Source organism: Hyla sarda, chromosome 1, assembly GCF_029499605.1.
Source record: "Hyla sarda isolate aHylSar1 chromosome 1, aHylSar1.hap1, whole genome shotgun sequence".
Classification (NCBI taxonomy): domain Eukaryota; kingdom Metazoa; phylum Chordata; class Amphibia; order Anura; family Hylidae; genus Hyla; species Hyla sarda.
In genome coordinates, this window is record NC_079189.1 from 302,035,556 (window position 1) to 302,047,717 (window position 12,162).

The 12,162-nt window shown below is 39.4% G+C and overlaps 1 protein-coding gene across 7 annotated transcripts in view; it reads left to right on the plus strand.

Annotated features, from left to right (window-relative positions):
- Positions 1-12,162, plus strand: part of JAK3 (Janus kinase 3) — a 264,164-nt gene that overhangs the window by 197,575 nt on the left and 54,427 nt on the right. For 6 of the 7 annotated variants that reach the window (XM_056518127.1, XM_056518128.1, XM_056518131.1 and 3 more), the window contains exons 15-18: positions 4,879-5,011; positions 6,670-6,821; positions 8,524-8,674; positions 8,762-8,895. In XM_056518127.1, coding sequence (XP_056374102.1) covers positions 4,879-5,011; positions 6,670-6,821; positions 8,524-8,674; positions 8,762-8,895 — 570 coding nt within the window. The remainder of the gene's footprint in view (positions 1-4,878; positions 5,012-6,669; positions 6,822-8,523; positions 8,675-8,761; positions 8,896-12,162) is intronic. The other variant, XM_056518132.1, reaches the window with a different exon arrangement.

Sequence of the window (12,162 nt, forward strand, 5' to 3'; positions counted from 1 at the left end):
AAAAGTATTTGTGTACAACACCAGCTGGTGTGTACTTTTGCCTGGCCTTTCACAGTATCTTGGCCCTTGAGACTTTAACAGGAACAAAATAGTACACCACTTAGATGTATGTATGTGGTATGCACTTATGAGGGGAGGACAATGCACTCCAGTAAGCTTAAAAAAGTATTTGTATACAACACCAGCCGGTGTGTACTTTTGCCTGGCCTTTCACAGTATCTTGGCCCTTGAGACTTTAACAGGAATAAAATAGTACACCACTTAGATGTACGTATGTGGTATGCACTTATGAGGGGAGAACAATGCGCTCAAGTACGCTTAAAAAAGTATTTGTGTACAACACCAGCAGTACACACCAGTGCTGCAGCACACAGTCACTGTGTACTACACCCAAAATTGCACTTTTTCTCTCAATCTCACTCCCTTCCCTGCTTCTAGGCAGGATTTGTGTTGAGCTGAATCGCTGCTGTTCTGTGCAACACACTGCTCTCTGTTCCTCTCTGTAATAGAACGCTGATGTGACTGGGAGGTGAATCACTGCAGTAAGAATCCTTTTCTGTGCAACACACACTGCACTCTGTCCCTCTCTGTGCAACAGAACGCTGATGTGACTAGGAGGTGAATCACTGCTGGAAAAATATTTTCTGGCCAACACACAGAGCTGTTCCTATCTATCTCTCTGCAATGAAAGGCTGGAGTGACTGGCCGCAATATGGCTGACAATTATATAGGGCTGTGACATCACAGGGGTGACTGGCTGATGATAGGCTGCATGCTGCATGTGATTCAGGATCATCCCGCCTACCCTTGTTCCCGCCTTTCCAGGATTCCTTGCCCCATGTCCTCACATGTGGATCCGCCATTTTAGATGCCCTGGAGCCTGGACCGCACTAAATGGAGTTTAATTAAGCGATTTGCAAAATCGAATTGTGCTGATATTCGCAGTCATTTCAAATCAAATTTTTCCTGAAATTCGTAACGAATTTGGATTCGTCAGATTTGATTCGCTCATCCCTTATTACATTTTAAACATATTTATGTTGATAATTTTAAAAGCAAGTGAATGGGGAAGTGTCTGCTAATTATACAAGGAAAACTATATTAAAAGTTTTATTTGGTGCTCTTTAACCCCTTAAGGACATAGCCCATTTTGACCTTAAGGACCATTTTTTTTGCAAATCTGACCACCTTCACTTTATGCATTAATAACTCTGGGATGGTTTTACTTTACAGAGACAGTTTTTTCGTGACATATTCTACTTTAATATAGTGCTAAATGTTTGTCGTTCCTTGCATCATTTCTTGGTGAAAAACTCCAAGATTTCATAAAAATGCTTGTAAGGAAAATGGACATGCCAAATAAATTATATATTCATTCACATATATAATATGTCTACTTAATGTTGGCATCATAAAGTTGACATGTTTTTACTTTTCGAAGCCATTAGAGGGCTTCAAAGTTCAGCAGCAATTTTCCAAATTTTCACAAAATTTCAAAATCTGAATTTTTCAGGGACCAGTTAACTTTGAAGTGGATTTGAGGGGCCTTTCTCCTTTTTGTGAGAAATCCCCCATAAATGACCCCATTATAGAAACTGCACCCCTCAAAGTATTCAAAATGACATTCAGAAAGTGTGTTAACCCTTTAGGTGTTTCACAGGAATAGCAGCAATTTTTTGCAGTAACATGTTCTTGTAGCTAAATTTTTTTATTTTTACAAGGGTTATAAGGAGAAAAAGACCCCCAAAATTTGTAACCCAATTTCTCTTGAGTATGGAAATACCTCATAATTGAATGTAATGTGCTCTGTGAGTGCACTACAGGGCTCAAAAGGGAAGGAGCAACTTTGGGATTTTCGAGAGAGAATTTTGCTGAAATGGTTTTTGGGGGGCATGTCGCATTTAGGAAGCCCCCATGGTGCCAGAACAGCAAAAAAATGTCACACTATTTGGGAAACTACACCCCTCAAGGAACATAACAAGGGATACAGTGAGCCCTAACACCCCACGTGTGTTGGATGTTTTTTTGTTGAAATTAGACGTAAAAATGAAAAATTAGATTTTTTTCACTAAAATGCTGGTGTTACCCCAAATTTTTCAAAGGCCACCCAAAATTTGTATCCCCATTTCTTCTGAGTATGGAAATACCTCATATGTGGATGAAAAGTGCTCTACCAGGGCACTACAATGCTCAGAATAGATGGAGCAAAATTTGGCTTTTGGAGAGAGGATTTTGCTAAAATGGTTTTTAGAGGGCATGTTTCATTTAGGAAGCCCTCATAGTGGCAGAACAGCAAAAAACACCCCACATGGCACACTATTTTGGGAAACTACACTCCTCAAGGAACGTAACAAGGGGTACAGTGAGCCATAATACTCCACAGGTGTTTGTCAAATTCTCATTAAATTTGGACGTTAAAATGAAAATTTTTATTTTTTTCACAAAAATGCTGGTGTTACCCCAATTTTTTCATTTTCACACAGGGTAATAGGATAAAAAGCCCCCAACTTTTTAACTCCATTTCTTCTGAGTATGAAAATACCCCATATGTTGATGTAAACTGCTCTGTGGACACACAACAGGGCTCAGAAGAGAAGGAGCGCCATTGGGCTTTTGGAGAGGGAATTTGGCTGAAATTCAAGTCGGGGGCCAGGTGCGTTTACAAAGCCCCCATGGTGTCAGAACAGTGAAACCCCATACATGTGACCTCATTTTGGAAATTACACCCCTCACAGAATGTAATAAGGGGGGCAGAATGTAATAAGGGGTGCGTTTACACCCCAATGGCATTTGACAGATTTTTGGAACAGTGGGCTGTGCAAATGTAAAATTATATTTTTAATTTTCACGGACCACTGTTCCAAAAATCTTTTAGAGTTTATGTTAGAACCTCTGGTACGATCAGCCACCCCTGTGCAAATCCTGAATTTAGGCCTCAAATGACATGGTGCTCTCTCACTCTTGAGCCATGTTGTCCGCCCTCAGAGCAATTTACACCCACATATGGGGTATTTCCGTACTCGGGAGAAATTGTGTTACTTATTTTGGGGGGCTTTTACTCCTTTTACCTCTTGTGAAAATGAAAAATTAAGGAAAAACTCAGCATGTTAATGTAAAAAAAAAATTTTTTTTAAACTAACATGCTGGTGTAGCCCCAATTTTTTCATTTTCAGGAGTGGTAAAAGGAAAAAAAGGCCCACAAAATTTGTAACACAATTTCTCCCGAGTAGGGAAATACCCCATATGTGGCCCTAAACTGTTGCCTTGAAATACTACAGGACTCCGGAATGAGAGAGCTCCACACACATTTGCATAAGGGCGTTGAGGCTATGTTCAGACTTTGGAATGTGCGGACATTCCACCGAAAGCGGAGCACTGGCAGAACATGACGGCGCTATGAGTGCTGGGAAGTGCAATGCCATAGACGGCAATACACTTCTGTGTGGACTCCATAGCAAGAATAGACATGTCTATGCTTACTGCGGAGTCCGGAATTGGTATTTCTGCTGTAGAAACATCTGCAGCGAAAATTCTGCTGTGTGCACAAGAAACCTCCCTATCCCGCCGTGCAACCATCGATTCTGCTGCACATACACACCCCATCGCTGATCGGGTTAATCAAATGGGGTCCCAGAGTATCAGGCGGGAGTGGTCTCCCGTCGAACAACCCAGGACTTTAGCTAATTAACCCGATCAGCGCCGCGGGAGCGCATATTTAATGAACGACGTGTATCTATACGTCGGAATGAGCAAAGGTATAGCATCATCTGCAGTATATATAGGGTGTTCTGCGGGAAGGGGTTAAGTGCAAATGAGACCACTTTTATAAAAGCAACATTTTTATTGATCTGGAGCGTTCAGACATGAGTTAACCCAATGCCATGAATGAAAACATCAGCAATAATCCGACAATTTAAAGTCCATTATCCAACATTGAGAGAATATTCACAAGTGGAAAACATTCAAGACAGCTGAAAAATTCAACTTAATGACAGTACAATTGCCAAAAGACTGGACAAGTATTTCTTGTTTGGAAGAGTAGCCAGGAGAAAGCCTCTTTTTAAAAAGCACATGTCAGTTAAGCCTAAGTTTGCAAAGTTGTATCTGAACAAATCACAAGAATTCTGGAACAGATGGACCAAGGTGGAGATGTTTGATTATTATGGATAGTGTCATTATTGGCAAAAACCAACACAGCAGATCAACTGTCATACACATAGGGGGAGATATAGGAATGTGTGTTTAGCTACACACGGTTTTACAACTAACTTACCAGGCTCAAGTCATGTATACGTAACTTTGCTCTGTGAAGTTGTTGTAAAGCAAGTTTTGTAAATAAAAAGTTTTCTTGAATGGGCTTGTGACATTTGGAGTCCTCTGCAACGAAAATTGTTATAGTTTTTATTGTCTTTTTTGCAGCCAGATATTAAGCTATGTTCACATATTGTGTAAAAATAGTATAACTGGTGTCACATTTTCACCAATATGTCTCTACCTTTTTTTTTCAACAGCACTTGGATTTTACATTAGTGATGAACTACAGTGATACCGTGTGAACTACAGTGTGTAATTCCCATTAAGATCGCTGGTTTGTGGACATGTATCACATGTATTTTTTGGCAGAAAAAAATTATTCTGCTCCATAATACACATAAATGTATGGCTTTAGTTTGAACATAAGGATAAGAGTCATTGTGACACCCCATCTATAAAAAAAAAAAAAAAAAAAAGTGCAACATTATGCGAACATGACCGCTGGGACTCTCGGCAATTTCGAGAATGGGGACCTGACTCTCCTGTATGAATGTGACAGTGAATCGAACATGCAATTTTTTTTACTTGCAATGCATATTATTGAGAGAATTTTATCAATTCCAGGAGGATAAACAGTTGGTACATGGGAACATATCGGCTAAGAAAATACTTTTGGTTCGTGAAGGGGACAAGGACACTCCTCCATTTATAAAACTCAGTGACCGTGGTGTAAGCATCAAAATCTTGGAAAGAGGAAGTACGTAGTTGATATGGGAGATAATGTGATTAGTATGTTATATGTTTCCCTTAAAGGAGTTATCAGGGATTATTATATTTTTGTATTGTTACTAGACATTAAAACATTTTTCAATAGTTCAACAGCAAAAATGTTTACATGCGACTGGTTAGATGAGTGTGCAAATTTTTTTTTTAATCTATATTTATAAAACTCAACATGTTTGTGTGTACAGAATGTTCCACCATCACTTCCTGGACCATGACTGGAGATATTACGAGCAAACTTACAATGTTACATTGTTACAATGTTATATGTCAACTGAAATATATAGTAGAGCTAAATTAATCCTATTCCACCCCCTTATGCGAGTGTGAGGGTTTTTCTCTGAAGCCTCATGTACGTCTATGTGACTTCTGGTACATCTCCTGATCAGGATAGTCTTGGGCTGCAGAGATTGTCCAAGACTTTTAATCATCCTGCCGCATCCAGATGCAAAGAATAGTTAGTTATGGGGATGGGATTTGAGGTCAAGATGCGAGGACAGGATATATGGTTGGTATATGAGGATTTGCATTATCCTAAAACATGCCTATATTTTAATTGTACACCAATAAAAGTATGTTTTATGATCTTAGTGTTTTTCCTATTATATCCTAGAACAAACAGTCCTGTAAAAAGTCTGCATTGAGCACTAGGACTAACCTCATTGATCTGTTCCATATTTGTCTGGTGACTGACTATGGGTATGTTCACACGGCGCAATGTTTGCTTGGAATTCCACTGGAATATTTTGCATGGACAATCCACTGCAGCAGAGTCCCATTGATTTCAATTGGATTCTGCTGCACTGTGCACACAGTGGAAATCCCGATACTGGCGTCTGCAAAAACATTAGAATTGTCAATTTGTTCTGCGGATTTTGTGTGCCCACCGGAACTTTCAAATGTGCTGAATGTCCGCCTGTTTTTTCTGGGAGAACATTCCACATGGCAAGGCTGGCTTCACATGAGAGTATATAAATACATCTGGAGTACGGATCAGTATATTATCAGTATTCAATCTGTATTTTGTACAGTAAATACTGAAGGGCATTACACTTTGAAAAACATAGTAAAGTAAATTAAAATACTGAAATATTAATGCAATACAGATCAAACACAAGTACTTGCATCTTTTTAAAATCTGCACATATTTGATATGACCATATGCATAGCCCTATAGATTAATATTAGCTTTATATTATGGGCATCAAAAAACACATATTATGGGCTTAAAATAGGATTGTGTGAAACCAGTCTAAGGCTTAGCCACAGTTGTAGGACTTATTATTTTTGTTTTACTGCCACATGGCAGAGAAGAAACCCTCCTGCTTCAACCACCTATCTAAAAAATTGAGATTGATATATTTTTTGTAGCCCCTGGTGCCCTGATTCCAAGGCTGTTGTTATTTTGTTGCTCATAATGATTGGAACATAAAAATGGAGTAAACAGCGGCAATGTTCGGATTCCTAGAAATGTCCTTGTCAGCAGTTTTGTCCAGGATTCTAAATAAATAGCAGATCTGCAATACCAGACACATCTCATGGACAGAAGTAGTGCTAATTCTGGAAAACAGACACTTCTTATAAATCTCTCTTACAATATCATACTGATAACTGAACATACTGTACTTTCAGTGCTGCTGGAGAGAATCCCATGGCTGGCTCCTGAATGTGTGACTGATGTGAGGAATTTGGCACTAGAGTCTGACTGCTGGAGTTTTGGGGTCACAATGTGGGAAATCTTTAATGATGGTATTGTACCACTAAATGCAGAGGAGCCTGAAAAGGTAAGACACTAGGTATGTTTATTGTATTTCTGTATTTTTCCATTCAGAAATTATTTTATGTTTATGTGTTTTTTTTCTCCTTATGGCCAGGGCTGTATTTACTTAATACAGAATACATACATACATGTATTGAACAGAATACATCTGCATAGGGTAACTCCATGTGTCAGAAATTTTTCATGCAGATCTGTCACAAATATGAAGCCAAAACTGAATTTTTTACATGCATACCTAGTGTGCCTCTTTAGGAGAAATATAGCATCAAAAGCAACAGCCTCCTGGATTCTATAGAGGTGTTTGTGGTGGCAAATGAACAGCATAGAAGATTCTAAACAACAGCATAGAAGATTCTAAACAGTCTAAATAGGTTCAGCACTTAGAACACTACATAGTAGAATTTATGGATTCCTTAGGGGGGCCAATCACATACCTTTTTACACTTTGCTTTGTTGAAAACAACCCCTCCCCCCCACACACACACACACATACATATATTGTCATTATTTAGAATACCTCTTTAGAAGGGTATTCCAGGAAAAAAAAATTATATATCAACTGAGTTCAGAAAGTTAAACAGATTTGTAAATTACTTCTATTAAAACATCTTAATCCTTTCAATAATTATCAGCTGCTGAAGTTGAGTTGTTGTTCTCTGTCTGGCAACAGTGCTCTCTGCTGACATCTCTGCTTTTCTCGGTAACTGCACAGAGTAGAAAAGGTTTGCTATGGGGATTTGCTTCTAAACTGGGCGTTCCCCAGACGTGTCATCAGAGAGCACTTAGACAGAAAAGAACAACTCAACTTCAGAAGCTCATAAGTACTGAAAGGATGACGATTTTTTAATAGAAGTAATTTACAAATCTGTTTAACTTTCTGGAGCCAGTTGAAAACAGCTTGTTGTAGAATATTATTTATCAATCGTGAAGTCCCGGCCTCGGAGAATTCAGGATGACATAAAAGCCAGAGGAGGAGTGACCCTTTATTGCTGCTGATAATTCTCCCTTTCTTTCCTGTACAATGACTGATTTCATAATTTTCCTCTACTTGAAGACTTTCCTTCCAAATGTTTGAGGTCCATTTTAAAAAGACAAAGGGGAGAATGATCAAAATCTGTCCAGAGGAAAAGTTGCTGAGTTGCCCATAACAACCAATCAGATTGCTTCTTTCATGTTTAAAAAGGCCTCTGCAAAATGAAAGAAGTGATCTTATTGGTTGCTATGGGTAACTGGGCAACGTTTCCTTTGCACAGGTTTTGATAAATCTTCCGCAAAGTGTTTGTCATGAATAATTACAGTATGTAACATAATTTTATATTATTAGATGAATTCTGCCCCATTATGTAAATTTCCAAAGCGTCACCCCCTTGATCACTGATCTGTCAGTGCCATTGGTGCTGTGATCACATCCATAACATGACGTGTATGGAGGGGCATGTGACCACTACATCACTTAGCTTTCTCCATAGGAACATACTGTACACTAGAAACTAAAGCAGGCAACGTGGAGGAGGTCGAGTGATGTTGCACGGTCAGATGGACCTCTATGTTTTGGACAGGAGGACCACACGGACAGACCAGCAATTGAGGGGTTGGAGCTTCAGAAATCTGTATAATGGGGCAGAAGAAATGTATATCATCTATTATATTTTCACTGATGTGGAATTCATTTATTTTATTATAACCAATAATTCTTGTTCATTCAGAAACTGCAGTTTTATAAAGATCAAATGCAACTTCCAGCTCCCCACTGGATAGAATTGGCAAGCTTAGAACAACAGTGCATGTCTTATAACCCCGCCCTGAGATCACCCTTTCGTTCTGTTATACGTGAGCTCAACAATCTTATTGCATCTGGTAAGAACAAGGGAGCTATGTGCTATGTCCTCTAAGTATTTCTAGCTAAAGGTCTGTCATTTATGATAGTTTTGTTATTTGTCATAGATTATGAACTATTAGTGGATTCCAAAGGGCAGCAAATGAAAGATGGATTCAGAGTTTGTGACCGTGTCTGGGAATACCAGGACCCAAATGTTTATGAAGAAAGACATCTAAAATACATATCTGTTATTGGCAAGGTAAAGAGCAGTCACTGCTTTTTTTGTGTGTTTTTTTCATTACTAAGCTGAGACTTAGCATTAGCCCCAAAAAGCTAGTGCTAACCCCCAATTATTACCCCAGTACCCACCGCCACAGGGGTGCCAGGAATAGCAGGTACCAACAGGCCCTGAGCATCAAAAATAGTGCTCCTGGGCATAGGCAGTAACAGGCTGGCATTATTTAGGCTGAGGAGGGCCAGTAACAATTGGTAACATCAGGCTGTTGCTGTTTGGTTGGTATCTGGCTGAGAATAAAAATAGGAGAAAACCACACACTTTTTTTTTTGTCTGTTTTTTAATTATTTCATTATTTATGCAAAAATTGTGTGGGGTTACCCGTATTTTCATTCTCAATCAGATACCAACCAAGCAGCAACAGCTTGACGTTTCTAGGGTGTGTGAGGACCCACTGGCCCTCCACAGCCTAAATAACGCCAGCATGTTACAGTCTAGGCCCAGGAGCACCATTTTTGTTGTTACCGATCTTCCCAGTATTGCTGTAGTGGTGGGTACCAGGGTAATAATTGGGGGTTAGCGCTAGCTGTTTTTGAAGCTTAACCCCTTAAGGACCAATGCAAATAAACCTGTACGCCCCTGAAAGACCAGGCCTGTTTTTTCAAATCGGGGATGTCTGTCTTTATTAGAGAATAACTCTGGTAACGTTTTGCCAATCACAATAATTCTGACATGGTTTTTTTGTCACAAGTTGTCCTTCATGTACATAGTAAAAGTAAGCCGATATCATTTGTAGTTTTTTTTTACAATGCAAAAAATCATGAAATTTTTACAAAAAATTAAGATTTTTTGCTATTTTAACACTAATTGGTTGCATATATTTATACTTACTGACCAAATAGTTCATGAAACTTATACTTTCAGATGTCTACTTTATTTTGACGTCATTTTTTAGTTTTTCATTAACATTTTAAATTAGTTAGAACCCTAACAATTTAACTTGAAATTTTGAAAATTTTGAAAATTTGAAAAGTAAATTTTTTTTATGTGCTATGCAAGGTTTGCAGAAATTAAAAGGTAGTAGAACATAGGAACACCCCCCAAATGACCCCATTTTAAAAACTAGACCCCTCAAGGTATTCGCTAGGGGGTACAGTGAGTATTTTAACACCATAGTTTTTTGGCAGGAATTATTACAAAGGCAGTGTTAAAAATTCGAAAATTGCAATTTTTCACAAATGTATCATTTGGGGGGCATATTTTTTGTACATCACTTCTGATATTGAAAGAAATGCACCCTATATTTTATTTAGCTGCTTGTCCCATGTTCGGAAATACCCCCGCTTTGGCCATATATGGTTCCTTGGCCGCGTGGTAGGACTCAGAAGGAGAGGAGCGCCATTTGGCTTTCAGGGCAGAACAGTACCCCCACCCCCACAAGTGACCCCATTTATATACCGCACCCCTACAAGTTATTGGCTGATCGGCTGGCAGTATAACGCGTCTGTCTGTGACAGTTAAGGCTCCTGATGGATATATCCGCCATGTTGTGGGAATAAGCACCCGCTCATGGCGAATATATCCATCACTGCTGCGGCTGGGTAGCTCAGTGTGTCCGCTCATGACTGCTGGCGGAAAATCCGCCGCTATGAGTGGACGCACAAAGCTACCCAGCCGCAGCAGCGAGCTCATTACCGTGACTGCTGCATAATGTGTAGGATCACGTGGCGGACATCCGCAGCATATTACATGCTGCAGATGTCCGCCAATGCGATCCTACACATTATGCTTTTTTTTTTTTATTAGATTCATTTAATAAATGTATTTTTAATATATATATTTTTTTTACACTTTTATTACATTTTTATTTATTTTTACACTTTTATTTTATTTATTTATTTATTTTTACACTTTTTAATGCTTTGGAATACTTAGTATTCCAAAGCATTGCAGTTATATGCTGCCTGCCAGTTTTCACTAGCAGGCAGCATATTTCACTGGCAGGCAATACCCAGGGCAGACCTGGGGGTCTTTGTAGGACCCCCGGCAGCCCAGGTATGCAGCAGCACCCCGCGATCGCGATGCGGGGTGCTGCAGGAGAGACAGAGGGAGCCCCCTGTGATACAGCCGAGTCCCTGCCGCGATCTCGTGGGTGCACTGGGCAGCACCCACGAGAAGAATGGACGAGTATAGACGTCCAGGTGCGGGAACGCCCGCCAACCTGGACGTCTATACTCGTCCTTGGTCGTTATCGGGTTAATGCTAAGCCCCTGACTAAGTAAAGGATTACATCTATATGACGACTTCCACTGCTAAGCCTGTAAAGTAAATAAAATAAAAAACACAACACATTAAAAAAACTTTTATTCCAAAAAATATTCCCTCATTAACCATTTTATTAATTATTAAACAAAACAAAAAAAACGCTGGTCATTGATTTAGTCCATCAAAGCCAAAGTAGTTCTCTGCATGCATGGATCTGAAATGAGAAGAAAAAGAAAGGAAAGGAAGGTTTTTGCAGCTCCTTTGGCCCCTGATGTCTCCTAAATACTTTTTCCTTGTTTGCAACACATACTACAACTCTCAAAAGTCAGTGCAGTTCTGTGTAATGGCTGCCAGCCAACTGCTTTCACTGTCTGTGTGCAGGCTTACACTGCAACTCACACACTGTACATGTCTTTTCTTTCAGGCTATCCTTCCCCCAGCATAAATAATGCTGTGCTCTGAATGGCAGTGTTTAGATTTTCAGCAGAAAAACAGCAGCTATGTGCTCAGTTGTGACTGGGAATCTTCATTGCTCTTCTCTCACAGCTCACAAGCTCCTCAAACAGGGAGGGGTGGGAGAGGAAAGGTGTGGCTGTACAACTAGAGCTCTAGACCAAACAGAAATCAGACAGAAATCAGGTGATATTGTCGTGAAGGGAGGGGGCTAGGTCTCACTGAGGAGACAAAGTGCATCCAAAAATGATGTTTTTCTCTTGCTGTTGTAAGTGACAGCTGAAAGAGGGAAACTACTCTATATAGCTAATGAATGATATTTAGACAAATACATAGGTTAGTGAGAGAAAAAGGATGGGCTATGGGTTTAGTTCCCTGGAGTACCCCTTTAATTCAAAATAAAATGCAATTTCTTAACTCATGCCACAGCAAAATTTCAGCCTCTCCATTATTTATGTGTGTGTGTATATATATATATATATATATATATATATATATATATCTATATATATAGATATAGATATATATTGTACACTGTTGCAAGGGGATGGTGTATTTCCCTTGCTAACCCTA